At 25.8% G+C, this 20,888-nt stretch overlaps 1 protein-coding gene across 2 annotated transcripts in view; it reads right to left on the bottom strand.

Annotated features, from left to right (window-relative positions):
- LOC101236832 (protein Njmu-R1) overlaps positions 1–20,888 on the bottom strand; it is a 38,267-nt gene that overhangs the window by 3,279 nt on the left and 14,100 nt on the right. The window contains exons 8-12 of one of the 2 annotated variants that reach the window (XM_065802420.1): positions 15,095–15,162; positions 11,194–11,245; positions 9,633–9,723; positions 6,162–6,271; positions 2,552–2,622 (exon numbers count right to left, since the gene is read on the bottom strand). In XM_065802420.1, the coding sequence (XP_065658492.1) occupies positions 2,552–2,622; positions 6,162–6,271; positions 9,633–9,723; positions 11,194–11,245; positions 15,095–15,162 (392 nt within the window). The remainder of the gene's footprint in view (positions 1–2,551; positions 2,623–6,161; positions 6,272–9,632; positions 9,724–11,193; positions 11,246–15,094; positions 15,163–20,888) is intronic. The other variant, XM_065802421.1, reaches the window with a different exon arrangement.

Below are 20,888 nucleotides of genomic sequence, written 5' to 3'. Positions count from 1 at the left end.
TGATGAATTTTTTACTTAAATATACTTTTAAATGTTTGATTTTAATTTTAAATATTCTACCAAAAGTTAGTTTTAGAATCTTCACAATGCAAACGAAACAAGGTAAATGAAATAAATTTTTAAAATTGTAAAGCAAACTGTCTTTAATCTCTTCTTGACGTTTCTAGATAGATATTTTGCTTATAACTTCAATATAACCCTCCTTTATCATAATGTGCAAAACAATACAAATTGATACAAAAACATAAGTTACCTGCTCTGTAGATGTTTATAAATAAACTTCATTATTTCTGTAAGAAGAGCTCAGTTTATACAACTTTGTAAGAAGTAAGAAGAAGTAAGAATGTCTATTGAGCACAACGCACTTAACTTGCATCTCCGAGCAGCAAACTTGTTAAGATTAGTGTTTTGGAGTTTTAATATAAGTTTCTAATTCTATAATTGAGAGAAGGTTGGATTGTAGATTTTATTGATTTGTATTGAATTGAATTGTATTTAATTAATTTTATCGAACTAACAACAAACAAACAAAAAGTTTTAAGAAAGTTGAATAAAAAAAGAAAAGAAAATAAAGAAAAAGACTTTTTTGAAATCACTCAATAGTAAATAAAGTTAAATTTTAAAATAAAGTTAAACTCTATTGTGTTTTTTTAATATTTCTTTAAAGTAAAAATTAAATAAGAAATGGGAAAGTTTTTCCATGTTAGAGTAAAAACAACCAGCAAATCAAGAATCAAGATGCAATGTTTTAAGAGATATCATAGACATAAAAGAGTTGTTAGTCTGTAATGCACATGATTGAGAAATGAATTTCTTATTTCTTATTAGCTGTTCAAGTCAAAGAAAAACAGTTTTATGAAGTTCCAGTGGATTCTTTAGCACACCATGTGACCATCTTGTCCAATCTCATGACCAGATGACAAACCACGCGACAAGAAACCAATCACGGGACCAGATAACAAACTTATACATTTTAATTAATCTGAACATAGTTTTATAAATATTACCGCTCTAAGACTATCTATCTTTATATGCGAAACAGTTTTCAGAAGCATTGTTCAAAAACATTTAAAACTTGTTCAATTAAATGTCATTTAAATAAAAACATCCAGCAAAGTATAATATCAGTTATCATTATTTAATGAAAAAAGGAGGAAGATTACAAGTTTTTTAGAAATTCTTAGTACTTGCTAACCAGTCAGTTAGGGAATAAAATTTTTTTAACATTATATCCTCTATTTTATTATATCCTCTATTTCATTATATCCTCTACTTCATTATATTCTCTATTTCATAACCCGTGTTGGTCTGTTGATTTTATATTTATTTTGTTTACAAAATTATGTCTATATTTTATCATATTTATTTTTTTCTTTTTTTTTAACTGCAACTTTTTAACTTTTTAAAGCAAACTAGTTATGTGTATAATCTCTTATATATGAATTGATAGGATTACAGATTTATACAAATTTAAATGTCTACTTTTAAATACCTATTTCTTCTTCATTTCTTAGTTTTACCAAAGTCATACCAAATTTATAGGATCTTCTTTTATATTTTAACTAAAAAACTATGTTATATTGAAATTTAAAAATGTTTTCTCATTATTATATACATTTTTATTTATTTATTTAGTTCTGCCTAGAATAAAAATATATTTTAAGTAAATTAAAATGATTTAAAAATCATTTCATTAATTAAGTTTAATATTTACATTTAAACAGGTTTTAACAATTAGTTATTGTGTTGTTGCTTATTTTGAACCACTATTTTTTTTTAATGCAAACTATAATAATAATTATAGGTATGATTACAATGTTTTTGAAATACTCAAGGTTATGTTTATGTTGTTGTAATAATTTGTTGGAAACCTAATTTAAATATTGTTGTAATAATTTGTTGAAAATCTGATTAAACTATTTTTAACACTCTGCTCACAGTGTTTCACAGTGCTTCACAGTGTTTCACAGTGGTCTTGAAAACATGTAACTATTATAATTTCTCTTATAATGAGGGTTGCTATAGAAATTATACAACACCTCCCAAATAAACCTTATTTATTTTTAATACAGTGCTCTATGAAATAAGGTAACACTTACAATTTCTATTATAATAATGGTGCTATAGAACTTATATGACACCTCACAAAATAAATCTTATTTTAAATAAAGTACTCTGGGAAATAGTGTAATACGGTAGTGGTGTTGTGGTAGAGCACTTACTTCGTAAGCGAGAGGTTCCAAGTTTGATTACCACCACATCCCTGGTAGTACCGCGCTCAACTTGTTTCTCTGCGCAGCAGCCTTGTTCGTTAAGGTTTGTGTTTCGGAATTATAGAGTTGAGAGAGGGTTATAACCACAACTAAGTAGCCTCATTGTCTGTAGTGACCTTCTCTGGGGGAAGTCAATTAAAATAAAAAAATAAAAATCTAACTTTATATTAAACTAATAACTGTTTTTCTATACATTATTCATTAATTTTTGTTGTTTACTGCTAGTTATGTTACTGCTAGTTAGTTACTGCTATTTATTTAAATAAATAAATAATTACTTGTAAAGAGCATAATAATCATTTTCTGCTTGATTGATTAAACGATGAAATGAATTAATATCTTGAATAATCTAAAAAGAAAAATATGTGTGATATAAACATCATTAAAACTTAAGAAATATAGTAACCAATCAAAGATTAATTTTGACAATGGCAATTCCAATGTTTGTTAAAAATAAAATCGGGGCTGAATAAAATGTTAAAAATAAAATTGAGTCTGTTTAGATGTTTTAACGAATCATAATTCATTTATCAGTTGAACATGATGAAATTCCTTTAACTGTTAATTACGCTAAAACTACTAAACAGGTTTTTGTAATTTTTTGACACAATGAAGCTAATTGAATTATTTATTTATTTCAATAATTTTTTACATTTTTTAATGGACTTTAAGATGGAAACCAAATATCTTTGCAAGTACTTGACATCATCTGCTGGATCTTGCTTCGAGTTACTTTTTTTGAGGCGGCTATCCATTTTCCTTAAAATCTTTTTTATTTGTAGATAACATCTTGCTTTTTAATAAGATTCCTCTTATAATTGACCATTAACTTTCAATAACTCGCTGCTCAAGACAATTTGGGCGATTTGCTTCCTTAGGTACAAATTCAACGTCATTTTGTTCATACCATTCTAGAGACTGCTTGGAGTAGTAAATTGTAGCCAAATCAGGCTAAAATATTGTGGGCATTTCATGTTTTTTAATAAATGGCAAAAGATGTTTCTTTAAGCATTTTTTTATACATAAATCTGTGATGAAAGTTTTACGAGTAATATATGATGTACTTTTTAAACTACAGGAGCAGATTGCTTGCCAACTTCGGAGCAAATTTTACAGTTTGAATTTACTTGAATTTTTTGGCAACATATCTACCTTTCAACTGATAAAAATATAGCTGCCCTGACAATTGTAAAAAGTCCTTTTTGCAATAGGTTTCATTGTCTTCAATTATGCACAAGTTTTCTGGGTTTAAAGTTTATATAGCTTTTTTGAACGACGAATTGCTTCAATTTCTCCATTAATGGATTGCTTTGGAGTTTTCTTTTTATGATATGCTTTATATTCTTGAGATCTAAGCACTTTTCCTATCAAAGCTTGGCTGCATTTAAATTTCTTGCAAGATCTCTCTGCAACTGACATGGATTTGCCTTTATAGAGCAAATTATTGATTTGTCTTTATATTTATCTTTAAATTCTTTCTTTTTTCCACTTACAGCTTCTCTTTCAATAGATTGAGTCTGTTTATATCGCAGCAAAATAAATCTAACTGATGATTGAGAAGCACTGGTCAATTTTGAAATGTCAACTTGTGACAATAAAGGATTTTGAAGAAAAATTTCATAAAATATTTTTCAATTTAATTTTTGTTTACTCATTTTAATCCAATGATAGCCAATACTTATTACCTTTACAATCAAACAACAACGCTTTAGCTTCGTGTGCAAAAAAAAAAATTAAAAATTTTTGTCTAGAGGTTTTTGAATAATTAACGATTAAAAGGTGCTGAATTTTACCGTGTTCAACTGATAATAATATCATCAATAATAACAATAATAATAGTTATAACAATGACAATATCAATAATAATAACAATAATCAATAACAACTTAATAATAACAATAATAACAATAATAATAATAGCATCAATAATAACGACAACAACAATAATATTAATAATAATAAAAGAAATAATAGTAATTTAAAAGTGGTTAATAATAATAATTAGTTATTAACTAATATTCATATGAATAAGAACAATAATAAGTACAACTGACTTAAGAAACACATTTTTAGTTAGAAAACAGAAATCTAACTTTAGATTTAACAAAACCTTAAAGTATCAAAATTCAAAGATTTTGTAATTTTGTTTTCAATGGAAATAATTGATAAACCAATTAAAATCTCCTGACCCATTGTTGATTATAAATAGTTTTTTATTAACTTTAATTTGGAAAAACTAAGTTCTTTAATACTAAATATTACCAGTAGTGTTATCTAATGTTTGTATTTTTGGAAGAAAAATACAAACATTAGAAAACAGTTTTTCAAGCTGACTATCATAGATCTATTTGAACACAGATTCTAGTGATTTTTCCAATCTAATTTTGTGATCACAAATTAAGTTCAAGAAACAAAGTTTAAAAAACTAAAGAAACTGCATCTTTTGATTCACGACATCTTTTGATTCACGACATCTTTTGATTCATCTTTTGTATTCAATAATTTTTCGAAGAGTGACAGACAGGACTATTTACTTTAGCCCAATACCAAGTTCAAATGGTGACACAAGAATATATCCTTGTCTACGAATATCTATGACAGATTATTTGATTTCAATGAATTCAAAATTTAATTAGTAAATCCTAATCCAAAATTTAATTTAAATAAATCTTATAAAACTTTTTTGCATTTTTAACACTAATTACCTGGTTATCCAATTGTTTTGCTATGTTAACAAAACATATATCTGGGTATAATCTACAATAATGGAAAAATACTTTTTGATCACACTTAAAACAAGAAGTTTTGTAATTATATAAATTTTTTGTTATTAAACAATTTACAGAAAATAAAAAATTTTGTGACTAATTTAAGTGAATAAACAAACCAAGATCTTTTAATTATTTCTTTATTAGGACCTTTGTAATCAAAATATACAATAAATGATTTAGTTATATCATCTTTAAAGTAAGCACTAATACAAAATTTTTTTTTAACTAATTATTGAATTAATAGTGTAGACAAATTTTCTAACTGATTTGTTGAATCATCATAGTTATTTTCATTCACATCAACTGAACTTGTTATTGCTTCAAACATGTTATTGTTTGAAGCAATAAACATGTTATTGTTTGAAGGCTCCAAACTAACCATCGCTATTGCATTAGTTTCGCCCTTCATTAATGTTTTTAACTCCAATTATGTTTATTTCTCCTTCATCTTGTTTTTCACTTTTATTGTTTTTATTTTCTCATATTCAATTTCATTCTCTACAGATGTTTAAAGAAAAATATGAAAAGTTTTTTAAAAGTTCCCTTTTTTTTTATAAAAAAGATTTTTTTTACAAGCCAGACAATTTCATTTTTTGATCCAATTTATTTCAGAAAAATCTAGAAAATTCTTTTTTGCTTTTTAATTTTAAAAAACACTTAAAGTCACCACTGGTAATAATAATGACAACAAACATGATTATAGAAATAAGAAATATTAACTTTTTTTTTAATAAGAAGAACAAACAGGTTTCAAAGATTGAAAATGATTTGATAGCTTCTAGTTCATAACGAAGGTTGTTCCAAGTGTGTACAAATATTAGAGTAGTGTTTTACAACAAACAGCTTTAAACTGCTATAGGATCAAAGATGATAACAAGTGTTTGCACTTACTACTAAAGTTAAACTACGAAAGATTTTTGTATTAATGGATCCAGACATATTTAATTGCAGCACACGCAAATTGATATAAAAGCAATGATATCAATAAAATAATAAAAATGATGATAATAAAAGCTATGATAGCAACAAAAATAACACAAATACAAAAACAATAACAACAAATAATATAAAAAAACAAGAACAGATGATAACATAAAAATGAAAAAAACATTTTTACCTTAACTTTATAATTTTCAATTAATTGTCTCATTTTAATTGGGTTTTTAAATTTCATTTCTTCAAGTGACCTAATCCAGTTAAATGCAAATGGTGTGGTATATGTGATATCTAAAAAAAAAAAACATATATACTTATATATACATATATATATTTATATAAATATATATATATATATATATATATATATATATATATATATATATATATATATATATATATATACATATATATATATATAATAAGAATAAGAATAATAATTATCATTATTATCATTACTATAGTATTTTTCTACAATATAAGTTTGATTTCTATGAGGCAAGTATCTAACGACACCCAGCAACGGCTCAACTGAATTTGCAGCAACTACCAAAGCAGGTAAAGCATTCCATGTTATCACCACTCAGTTTTTATATAAGTCATTACTTTGACTGGTTCTTTTAACTTCTTTTTAAATTTTATGGTTGGCACTACAAAGATGACCTGCAGGTCCATTACATGCAAGTAAACTCACTCACCTAATGATCCTGAATTTTAAAAAACTGAACATTTTTCTTGATCATTTAGCTAATAAGCTGAGACCAGGATCAAGAATAAGAAAGTTTTTTTGAGTATCCCAAGTTCAGAGATTGCTTTAAGAACAGCTTCACTAATCTGTTTTGACTATTTGAGTTTTTTGTTTATTAGGATACCTAATATACACTCAACAGAGACTTTTTCAAAATTAATGTGGTTTCTATTTGTGTTCAACATTGTCAAGGGGATATTAATTTCTGTGGAACTATCATGAAACTTTAGAACCTTGCATTTGTTTATGCTAAACTTCATATCAATGTCATCCTAATTGATTTTATTATGCAACCACCTAGCTATCATCAGCAAAATATTTGCTGGTATTTTACTAATTTTGACATATCATTGATAAAGAGCAAAAACAGTAAAGTTCTGACCAATCCTTAAGGAACACCACTTAAGACAAACCTCTATTCAGAGAAGAGATTGCCTCAAAAAAAGGGAACTTTTAAAAAACTTTTCATATTTTTCTTTAAACATCTGTAGAGAATGAAATTGAATATGAGAAAATAAAAACAATAAAATAAAATAAAATAAAAGCAATCTAAAAATGCTATGTCAACAGAGTTTTTTTTTCTATTACTTGCATAACAAAAACTAATGACTCCAACAAAATAGTTACACATCTTTTACTTTAAGCAAAACAGTGTTGCTGTTTCAGAATCAGATCATTGTCAAAAATATATCTTATTAAAACCTTTCGTATAATGTTCTCCATGAATATACATGGTATCAATGTGATTGTGATAGATCTATGATTATTCAGACTTTTTTTTTAAACTGCAGCATCACATTTGCTCTTGACCAATATGTAGCAATTCTCCAGTTTCAAATGAGTGATTAAATATTCTTGACAGCAGTATAGCTAAACTTTTGGAGCAATATTCTAAAACTCTTGGATCTATATTATCAATTCCCATTGATTTATTAGTTTAATTTGCTTAGTTTAACTTCTATTTTAAGATTGTCAAAAATAGGGTTAGAGCAGTTGATTAAAGAGTTGTACTGGCATTTGGGTAAGTTTACTATATCTTCTTTAACAAACACAGAGCTAAAAATTCTTTTAGCTGGTTTACCATTTGAGACCTATAGTGATATTCTCGTATTTATTTTTAAATTTGAGATAACTCTCAGCATTTTTGTTCTATTAATTTGTGATAATACCACAATAATAAATTTATAAATCTGAACATTTTCCCCTATTATAAAACTTTTTTTTTTATCTGAATGTGAGTTAAGTCTCATAAAAGTTGATAATATATTTGAATTCAATAACATGATGAGCGTGCGATATAGGATTATTTGATTGAATCTACAATTTGCTTGTTATTTTCCTCACTACAACCTTTTTCTCAATAGATACACCTACAAAGAATTATTTCAGAACCTGTACAAACTGAGCGCCATATTTGTTATTTGTCTCACTACAACCTTTTTCACTATAGATACACCTACAAAGAATTATTTCAGAACCTGTACAATCTGAGCGCCATATTTGCTCAATATTGTCATTATGTTAATAACTATTAGTCAAATTAAAAGAATGTTTTCGAGGACATAAATGTTCACCTCCCCTATTCATGTAGATTGTCCCCTATTAATGCAAGACTCTACTTCCTTGAATACCATATCAAAATAACTTGTTGAAATAGATTGAAATATTGAAACAGCTTCTTCAGCAAGTTTTCTGTTGTGTTTGTTTTTGCCAAAAACTTGTTCTTTGGTTTGTTTCCTAAGCTTTCTAGCAGCTTTCAAAATTTGCGTTGTTGGTTTGTCTACTAAAACACGGCTGCTTGATGCATCATCCCTGTGTTTGAATCAAATAATTCTTTTGAATATATTTTTATCCATGCTTATTACACTAAATAGATCATTAACCAATTTGGAGTCGTACCCTTTACGCTTTTGAGTTAAGCAGTCCAACAACAATAACATTCTTTTCTTTTATTTCAATGTATTTATTTAAGGTAACAATTCCCCTTATAAGCTCCTCTATCTAAATCTGTTCATTAGTAACTTCCTTTGGCAGCAATTTATGGACGATCCCTTTGGAAGCATTTTGCCAATAATATCTTATTAACTCAAATTCAACAAATTTATTAAGAAGTGTTTTGTTTTCTTTTGATTGTTAAGGTTGAAGTTATTTTAGTTTTTATTTTTATTTTTACAGTTTATATGCATTTATATTTTTTTTAGATCTTCTTTTTGTTTATTGTCTAGATTGTTAAGGTGCAAAGGATTGATCTAGATAATATAATATTTTAATTTTAATTTAAAACGCCAACTGGGAAAATATGTTTTGTGAGTTTGATATGATTGATTGAATACTAGTATATAACATTATAAGTTGGAAACAAAAAACTTCAGTTTACCAGTTGTTTATTTTTTTAAATTTAACACAATTTAACAAAGCAAAAAGCAGAAAAGTAGAGTATACCAGTAGAGTATATCAGTAGCAATAACCGGTCTGCTTCAAAAGGCAAAAATAAATAACTTAGCCAGTATTGAATATATATGCATATATATTAGAATTTCACTAAGTTTTAAAAACATGGCAAATCTCTGTAATAGCAGAAGTACCTATTATAGCATATAAATATACATTTTATGTGCAAAAATGCCTTTTTTCTATTCAGTTTTTTCAAAAAAAAGAAAATATTGGAAAAAATTGCTGCCATAACGCAAATCTTCAGTCAATTTAGCAGCAACCCCTTTCTATGTTTTCCCAAAATCAATAGATATTTGTACTGAAGCCCTCACGACTCCCTTAACTAGTAATACATCTACTAAAAGTATTTAATTTTAAATTAAGTAAGAAACAACTACACTAACAAAATAACTAAATTTTAACTAAAAATTATTTTATTACATGTTTATTCATTATTATAATAACTCATACTTCCTTGAACTATTGAATAACTGTTATCTTCGGAATTTAATGAAACATGTAAAACTTGAGATTCGTTTAAAGAAAGAAGATGCTTTGAATTCTGAAATCCACAATTGTTATTTAATATAAATAATAAGTTAAAATGCAATTTTAATTTCCAGTATATTAAAGCATGAGATTGAAAAAAATGAGAAAGGAAAATCTTTTCATAAAACTTGAAAGTAACTGTTTTTTACAAATTTCTTTTATTTAAAGTTTTATTTAAAGTTTTTATTTAAAGTTAAGAAATTAGTATAAAAATACTTTTAGTTTCAAAATTTTTTTTATTTCTAAAAAATAATCGTACATTACTGATGATGGTGCCCATTAAATTCTGCACAACTGTTATTTTCTTGTTTGTGTTGACCATGTCTAGCAGTTCATGTACTTAATTAATAGTCTTGCCTGTTTGTTGTTAATACTCTTTGCCAAATTCCCAATATTTTTTGATGGACAGAAATTGTGGGCAATTTGGTGGATTGAGCTTTTTCGGTACAAAATTAACCTTTCTCAATTTATACCACTCCAAAGTTTTTTTAGCTTAGTGGCACGAGGCTAAGTCAGGCCAAATAAACAAGGTCTAGTGTGCAATTGAAAGAGTGTCAAAACTCACTTTTGAAGCCACTCTTGAATATAAATTTCTGATGTTTGTAATTGTAGTAGTTCTTCACTTTCCTTTCCAAAAATCTGTTAGGCATGGATTTCTTCCAAAAGAACAACAAATCTTATTTACCACTGAATTATTGTTAAAAAAAATTTTTCTTTTTCATTCTTTAATTCATTCAATGGATAAAGTCTTCTTACATCATTTTATAGCCCTTAGTTACATCTTACATCGTTTTATAACCCTTAGTTACATCTTACATCGTTTTATAACCCTTAGTTACATCTTACATCGTTTTATAACACTTAGTTACATCTTACATCGTTTTATAACCCTTAGTTACATCTTACATCGTTTTATAACCCTTAGTTACATTTTACATCGTTTTATAACCCTTAGTTACATCTTACATCGTTTTATAACCTTTAGTTACATTTTACATCGTTTTATAACTCTTAGTTACATCTTAAATCGTTTTATAACCCTTAGTTACATCTTACATCGTTTTATAACTCTTAGTTACATCTTACATCGTTTTAACTTCCGTATCACCCATTACATCGTTTTATAACCCTTCCAACAGTAGGGTTATAGGAATATAGGAATTCTAGTAGCTTTTGAAACTCATTCGTAGTTCCATGATGGATTTTCTTTAAAATGTGCAAGATTGTTTTAATAAATTATAATTTGAATTTCTTTTTTTTATTAATGTATTTGACAACTACTATTATTGCTTGATTAAAACATTATAATTGTTTTGTTTTAATGTGTTAGTAATTTATTTTAAAAGTGGTTTTCACTTCTCATTTTTTTCAATCTCATACTTTTTAAATTAAAGAAATATTATATGACTAAAATTTAATTTAAAAGAAATGCTTTATCAATTTTTGATATTTAAACTTACAATAAAAAGAAAAATAAATAAACCTGTACATTCATCTCATCAAACAATAAAGATAAACTTGAACACTCAAGAAATCTAAAAAGTTTAATTGCAACACATAAAAGTGTGTGCTCTCATAAATCAAAGTTTACATTTAAAAAAATCTTTTATTTTGAATTTCATTAAATTGCTCTTTTTATAATTCTGTTTTTGTACATTATCAACAGTCTTTGTTTTATCCTTGTTTTGTCTTAGAACTAGTAATAGCAGTTGAATGTTTCTCTGGTTTTTTTATTTTAGCAAATTAGTTATAATAGCAATATTTAAAAGCTATGTTGAATGATTTCATCAATTTGGTGGCAGTGCAGATGACATCAGATGTTCATAGATGAAAAAACTACACCACCACCACCAGAAGGACACAATAACAGATTAACTATTACTTCAGATTTTTTGACTATGTGCAAATTTTCATGTAAAACATCAGTTTTATTTAGTAGAAAACAGGCTTAAATAACAATATCTGCTTGATTAAATGCATTTTTCTGGGTTTCTGACTGGATAGTAATTATGTATGTAATTAGTAATCAAGTAATTATGTATTAGCTGCATTTGCTTTTATATATATATATATATATATATATATATATATATATATATATATATATATATATATGTATATATATATATATATACATATATATATATATATATATATATATATATATATATATATATATATATATATATATATATATATATATATATATATATATATATATATATATATATATATATATATATATATATATATATATATATATATATATATATGAAGAGTGTATTTTCAAAATGTCCATTTTTGTGGTATGGAGATAATTGACTTTTTTCGCCACACCATCATGTCTCCTATATTTGGAAAAATTAATGTTGCTTAATGTAAATACTAACCCTCGAAATTAGGAAAACTGAAGTCGGCAATAATTTGCCAAACTCAATCTTTGACCTCAAACACTTTAAGGTCCGCAGTTAGGTTGGCATTGACGAATGCCGACTTGAATTCTGAGGGCTGATATATACATAAAGTATATTAGATAATGTTAATAAATGAAATATCAGTAAATAAAAAAAATATATTTTTGTCTATAAATTTGCATATACTTTCAACATACTGTATATCCAATTACAACTTATTAGCAAAATGCAGTAATCCATTTTATAAAGATATTATGGAAAGTTTAAAACTTTAAAAGAACTAAATAACTTTTAATAACTAATTTCATTTAACATATTGTTACTCTATTGTTTACACTATTGTATACACTCTGTGTATTTAATGTTTGGTAATTATATTTTAATGATAATGTGAATGTAAACAATATTCTGTTAAAGTAATGTAAACTAATATGTTTCAAAAATAACTATTGTGAATTTAAATTCATTTCAAAATTAAATATGAGATAATAAACCATAATATTTTTTTATTTTATTTTTAATTTTAAAGTTTAAAAAATAGTGTAGTTATAATAATGATGATCAGATTTTTAAAATATTGCTTTTTCAAGGAAAGAAGCATCAGCACTATGCTTATTTCTTGCTTTGTCCATAGCAAGCATATAAAAATAGACAAAGAATTGATGCATCGGAAAATGCATCAAATTTTTTAAAACATCTCTCTTATCTTCATAGGCCATTAATTTTTATTTCCGGCTTTATTTTAAGTCTGTTTAGAATTAATGGACAATTAATATAACATTAATGCCATCGTTATATTTTTTAATGAAATAAAATTTGAAAAATGAAACACTGCATTAGCCTCATTTTCTTTGCAATAAAGAAATTGTCGGTTTAAAAAACAAATAAAAAATAAGTATTATTATTGAATGCTTTCCATAAAAAGAAATAGATAACAAATATATTTAAAATCATTAATATAAGTTGTCTTTTTAATATATTTTCCATCATTATTTCCATAAGCAGATCAGTTAAACAAACAAATTATGAATGTATAAACAAACACTAGAATAAAGAAATGCTTTTCTTTTTAATCTCGTCCATCGCAATCTGTCATTTCATTAACGCAACTTTACAAGGTTTGCGCTTGCGCAGAAGTAATATACACTTGCCACGGATTGATCAAAATTAAATACCGCACTTTAAAAATAAATTAAAAACTCCATACCGTGCTTTGAAAATAAATGTTTTATAGTATACATTATATTACATTCATAATAGAAGTAGAAAAATATAGGGTTATACTTTGCTTAGCATATATTTGGACGCAATGTCTGACACAACTTCTATGTTTTTTTTGGCACTTACCGCGTTTTGATAATAAACTCTTCATATATATATATATATATATATATATATATATATATATATATATATATATATATATATATATATATATATATATATATATATATATATACACTACCCTTCATAATTATTTGAATGACAAAACTATTTTGAGACTATTTTTTATGCTTATTTTTGCCCTATTAGATAATTTAAAAAACATAATAGTATTTTGATTAAAATTTTTTGATAAAAATAATAAAAATGCATAAGTGGGCAAAGCTACATAAAAAATGGACCAACACTGACTGTAAACGTGGACAGATGTGTCAAAGATTTAAAGCTTTGGTTTCAAGAGAAGATTGTTTGTCTTAAAAAAAGCGTTGAATGTATGATAAAATAGTGTTTATTATCAACTGTAAAACATGGTGGGTTTAGTTTTAAGGTGTGGGGTTGTTTTGGTTGGAATTCCACAAGTGAAATTGTAAAAAGAGAGGGAATAATGACAAAAGTAGTTTACTTGGACACTTAAAAAGTCATGCTGTATCTTTGGATAATTGTTGTTAGGTTAATGGGAAGCCTTTTATTTTTTTAGAAAAAAATAAGTTAAATCCTATATTCTAGTTAAAACCTATTCTTCAGAACATTGTGTAAGTTATTTGACTGAGTTCGAGGATGATTAAATGTTGAATTAAATAAAATGATTGCCTCCCCAAACACAAGATCCCTCTCTTATCGGATTTTATGAGAAGAAATTAAAGTAATTTCAAAAACTAATGCATAAGATGATTGATGCATGATGATGCATGAAGATGTGGAAAAAAACTTATAAGTTTGTGGCATAAAATTAACTTCAAATTGGATATGTTCTTAAGTAGAATGCCAAGAATATGTAAATAATAAAAGTGATTAGTAGACAAGTAAATTATAAACTAATCCCATGGGATTTTATTTTATTTTATTTTTTTTAAACCTAATAAATAGGAATATAACATATAGTTCAGGTAGATTTTGTTTTCAGTTTTTCAACCAATAGTAAGTAAACCTTTAATAGTTTATACAGAAAAGTACGACTATTCGAATAATTATGGACGGCAGTGTGCTTATATATATATATATATATATATATATATATATATATATATATATATATATATATATATATATATATATATATATATATATATATATAAACATAGTTTTATGAGGTTTTATATAAAACTTTAAAATTTTTATATGAAAACACAGTTTTATCACAGTTAATAAAAATAATGGCTACAACAGTCATTATTTTTATTATAAGTTAATAAAAGAAACAATTAAACAAAATATAAATAAAGTTTATTAAATCAAACATTATCTTCAAGTTATAAAAATAACAAGCAAAAAGTCATTAGCTCTATAAGGTCATTCACTCAAAAGTTAATAAGAAAATATTGTAAGGTCATTCACTCAAAAGTTAATGAGAACATATTTCAGTGTGACTATTATCTAGAAATTAAATTTTAAAGTTTTTATATACATATCAAATTTTAAAACTTAATGTATATTTTAAAATCTTTTGTATATTATATAATTTAAAACCATTTGATTGCAGTTATTAAATTGTTGATGACTTTAAACAGAATAAATTAATATCAATACTTTTGAATGTCTTTCTTGACGCAATCGGATATCTTTGGATCAATGGTCACACTGATACTACAAAAGCTCTGTATAAATAAATAAATAACATTACTTTATACAAACTAGAACTTTTCATAAAAATAAAACTTGAAAAAATCTGAAGAGTTAGTCTTCAAATTAAAATTTAAGCAGAAAAATTTCTTTTGTTTGTATTTGAAACATATTTTATTCTATTTTTATGTTTACAAAAGGTTTGTAAATATGAATGAGTAAAAAATAACACAAAAAATAGTTTACACTTATATAATGCTTGTTTACCTCAACTACAAAAACTCTCAACAAAGCTGCAACAATGCTCAACAAGGCTGCAACAACTTTCAACAAGATTGCAACAACTTTCAACAAAATTGAAACAACTTACAACAACTTACAAGATCACAACAAAACTCACAAAAAATTATTGAGTATTAAGTAAATGGGTAAAGGGTATAAAAACAAGTTAACAAAAACTTTAAAAATTACAAATTGCATAAATCAGAATTTACTTGCTAAGAATTGCCTTCTTTACTTATCTTAGACATTACAGCTCAGTCAACTTATACAAATAAATTTTTTTCAAAATATTTATTAGCATAAAAATATATATCAAAAAATATATAACAAAATATATAATATAAATAATATATAAATTTATATATGACAGATGCTTTTATTAATAAGTAATCTTTGATATATGTTAGTTTAAACTTTAGACAACAAATAGTCACATTTGAATCAATAAATGGTAACTCGCATAAACAAATGGTAACTTTCATCATTAAATGATAACTCATATCAACAAATGGTTACAATGGTTACAACAATCGGTCAAATTCACATCAAAAAATAATCACATTCACATCAACAACTGGTAATTCATGTCAAAAAGTGGTAACTTACATCAACAAATGGACAGGTTCACATCAACAAATGGTCATATTAACAATAACAAATGATACCTCATGGGCGTGTTGTGTTAATAAAAAGGAATTTTTTAACCTTAATAGTATTTAAATTAATTTTTATTTTTATGTTTCAAATTAAATTTGAAGTTAAAGTTTGATAAAATCAAGTCAAAACTATTCAGTTAATGATTTTTCAAATGTTCAAACTAAACCTAAACAATAAATGTATACAAAGAAAAACCTAGTTATTTTTTCAAAGGTTTTTTTTTGTTTTTTTTGTTTTTTTTTATCGCTTTATTTTAATCAGATATCTGTCTTTACAACACATTAAACAGACTAGATAGTCCTTTTTACTGAGTAAAACTCAAAACTGTTTGCATGACATTGTGCAAGCAAAAAAAAGATATAAAAGATAAATAAATTAACAGTAAAGTATGGAGGAATTTTTAAACAACAAAATTATAAAAACATTCTTTAAATACCTATTTAGGGCTAGTTCAAATGAATCACGAGCATCCACACTCATTTTCTGCCTTTTAGACTGACTATCTATATACATAATGGATATGTTTCAATGCATCCACTTAAAAAACTCTGTTATGTACTTTTGATCTATAGCAAAAAAAAAATTTCTAAAGTCAACATGGAAATCAAAACCAATACAAAAGCATAAACAATTTTTAAAATAATTATGATAATTTATATATTCCAAAATTATAAATAATATGATTATTATCTATATTTTTGGAATATACAAATAATGTTCCTGTGGTTGCATAATAGTTGATGTAAAATTATTTCTTTTACTTTAACATTAAAAAAAAATTCTTTCTTTTCGTGGCTTAACGTCATATTTAAACTAGAGATTAGAGTGTAACTTTTTAGAATACCGAGTTTGTTGTAATTTAATTTAATTTTTTTTATATTCATATTGTGAACAGCAAGTGGGTTACTATAGTCAAGTAGGTTATTCATTTATCATTATTGTTATCTTTTTATTATCAAGTAAAACCTGCCACATTCCCTGCTGCCTTGTAAGACACTTTTCTAGGTAAAAACAGAAGTCTGACATAAAATATCTTCTGTCTTGAGGTTCTTAGTTTAGTAAAAGCTACAGATAGTGTCTTAATAAAAATACACACCTTAGGCAGATGGTAACTGCATCCAATTTTTTTTAACGCTATTGTACTTTGTCATGGTTACATGGTTGTCTCTCAACTCTTAAACTTTAAAATATGAACCTTGACAAACAAAGCTATTGCGCAGAGAAACAAGTTGAGTGCTACCAGGGACAGGTTGGAGATCGAGCTTGGAACTTCCTGCTTATGAAGCAAGCGCTCTACCATTATATCACTATCGAACAATTGTCTTGTAATAGGATTCCTAGCCAAAGATTTTAGGGGTAAGCAAAATAATTCTTTTAACCAGGCTTGCATCCATTTTTTTCTAATAGTCTAATGTAGATGTAAAACTATATTGTTTTCTGCCTAAGATGATGAGTGTTGGATCTTCTTAACCCTACTCATGGGTTTGTACCTACTTGGTAGTAACTTTGCAATTCTTTCTATTATCTCCTTATGAGGGTACAACTCTAGAACTCAGTTAAATGCTTCTTTGGTAGCCATAGAAACCATCTACCAACTCTGTGGTAGCTCTCAAAGATTCCATTAAAAGCTAAAAACTATCAGAGTATTAATAGTGACAATTTGCGTATTAATGGTGTCTTTGTTTTGATGAGCATTCTCAAGGTCAAATTGGGAGTTTAGGACTGAGACAACTGCATGGCTTACTGCTTAGGGTGCCATACCATTATTTATGATTGAGTTAAGTTCTCTGACTATAGTACCATTATACACCATAATTACCACAAAATTTTTACAAATACTTGTGGTCTTATATGTATCAAGTTTTTATCTAATGAACTAATCTTATTACCTCTCCAAGAGATTAAACAGAACTATTTACAAAATCTCTTGATTCTAATTACAACTCTTTTGTTATATTAAAGAAACAAGTCACCAATTCTTAGACATCTAAGTTACTCTGACTTTTTGTAAGTTATTTCTCACTAAAAGATTCATACAGCTTGTGGTCTAGACAACAGTCTTAAAAAAGTGCTCTCCGGAACACTTTTCAATACACTCTAAACTATTTTCAAAGTACTAAGCTAAATTTTGTTTCCCATCAGCTGGAAAATGACATTTGTGGTTTTAACTTTTATAAATTCTGGAGACTAACCCTCTAACTACTGCTAATCTATTCTTCTTACTACTTTATACTTCTTAAAGTCTTTAAACCTTTAACTAACAAACTTTAAATATCTTGAGTCCAATAACTTTGACAATCGATAAGATCTTCAAGCTTTTTATTACTGTTAATTGTAACTGTTACTTGTTAATCGTAATAAAGAGAAGTTCTATCATGCTTTAAATGGAACCAATAACACACATTTCTTAACACTTCAAAGGCTTTTTATAAAGTCTGTCATGCTGGTCTTTTTTATAAGCTTGGTTCATATGATGTACTTAAAAAAAACGTTAAATCATTGATAATTTTATTCTCACAACAGTTTAAAAGTTATCCTTCATGGACATTTTGTTTCCAGTAACACAAGGGCTCATCCTTATCTGCATTAACAATCCTCACTATTATCTTATCTAATTGGAGAACTATATACTCCAGGTCTATTTGCTGATGACACAACTATATACTCCAGGTTTATTTTCTGATGACACAACTATGTACTCCAGATCTATTTTCTGATGACACAACTATGTACTCCAGATCTATTTACTGATGACACAACTATATACTCCAGGTTTATTTGCTGATGACGCAACTATGTACTCCAGGTCTATTTTCTGATGACACAACTATATACTGAGCCATCTTCTTTACGCATTTTTAAATAATCTTTCATTACTGATTTATCACAAAAACATATCTAATCAACTGCAAAGTTAACATTTGAAAACTTTTGACTCCATATTATATATTCCATATATTCTGATTAGTTATTATACTTTTCTACTTCCTGAAGTTTTAAATAATTATGACTATTTAATAACTTCAACTTAAACGTATAGGTTAAATATAAGCTACAAGTATTAAAATAAACACTTAATAAATGGATTACTAAAATAGACAGTATAAGCTAATATAAGAACTTATTTAAAAACTATATTTATTTTTATTTTTGGAGTATTGGGTGAATTGATTTGAGGGACCCAAACCAATATACTGCTGCCAAAACCAAGCTAAGTTTAACACATTTTATTTTGCAAACTAAAAAATTAAATGTAAAAAATTTTGCTTACACATTGAGTCTCAGTAATGTACTAAAACACACACATACTCGGTGTAGTTAAGGCGATTTACAAACTATTTGAATTCTTTTATTTGGAATTAGCATGGTTTTATCAGCATATTATGTCCAAACAAGAGCTTTAGATGGTATAATTTTTGTTGCTTCAGGCTTTTTTAATATAAAGAAACTTTTCTTTTTTTATATAACTTTCAAAACCTTTTCACTAACTGTAATAGTGAATCTAAAGAACACTATTTTGGAGTCTTTAGATCAATTCTGCTCATCGGCGTTAACATAAATTTAGTTAAAATCTTTTGAAAAAGTTCCTTAATTTACTACTGATTCTGACATATATTAACTAGATATAGTTGTCAAAACAATATTTCTATCAATTTTCACAAAAAATACCAAGAAAGAGCTTATAGTTAAGAAAAATTGCCAATAAACGATCAGAACAGATCATATTGTTAAACTTTTTGCCTAAAAAATTTAGAATCTTATTTAAATTTGAACAAGCGATTGGGATTTTAAGAAGATTTTTTTTTTAAAAAAAGAATCTTCGGTCTGAGTTTTTTCCCTTCAAACATTTATATTTTATGATTTAAAAAATTTATCATTTTAATTTTTTTCATCTTTTCACAATTCACAGACCTGATCATTTAACGGAAATATGTCGTAGTCAACAAAATCTCATACTGACGCTAAAATATTTTAAAATTGCCTTATCTACATCGAGTATATTCATGTAAGAAACTTTTAAAGCCATTTAAAAGCATTTTGAAATGTATTTAAAAAGGTCTTTAAAAGGCATATTAAATGTCTTTAAAAATGTATTTAAAAAGTCTTTGAAAAGCATTTTTCATGTGTATGTAATTATCTAACTATTATTAGATTAAAATAGAGCAGGTAAAAAAGAAAAAGAAATAAAAAAGGTTTTTTATTCCTTGTATACATTTATGATTGAATTTTTGTAAGAATAACTTAGTTCAAACTGAGGGTTTGGTTGGGGCAGCAATAAGTTGTTCTCATTGTTATTTATTTTTTTAAATTTACTGTCGACCTTTTAAATTTTAAAAGGTCGACAATTAAAGTCAGCAAATACTATATGGTCATAGTATATATATACATATATATATATATATATATATATATATATATATACATATATATATATAGATATATATATATATATATATATATATATATATATATATATATATATATATATATATATATATATATATATATATATATATATATATATATTAATAAGAAAACATCAAACAATACAAATTCTCTTAATACAAATAATAATTTATTTTGAGAAATTTTCACTGGGTTAGGGACACCAGCATCATCAGCTTGTAAAATATTACAAAATTTTTTGAACATTAAAAAAACAGTTTAATAAATTTTTTAACTGGCGTCAGCAGTTCAATGGCTTCTTTTTTCTTTATGTGATAATATAAAAAACCCAAAATTTAGTTTTGACAAATTGTCCATTATCGAGATTAATTCCGCCATTTGATGAGAAACATTGGTGCCTCTGTATTTCGAGTGC

Source organism: Hydra vulgaris, chromosome 08 (genome assembly GCF_038396675.1).
Source record: "Hydra vulgaris chromosome 08, alternate assembly HydraT2T_AEP".
Lineage (NCBI taxonomy): Eukaryota > Metazoa > Cnidaria > Hydrozoa > Anthoathecata > Hydridae > Hydra > Hydra vulgaris.
Note: the sequence above shows the minus strand (reverse complement) of the source record. Positions and strands in the feature narration are given on the sequence as shown.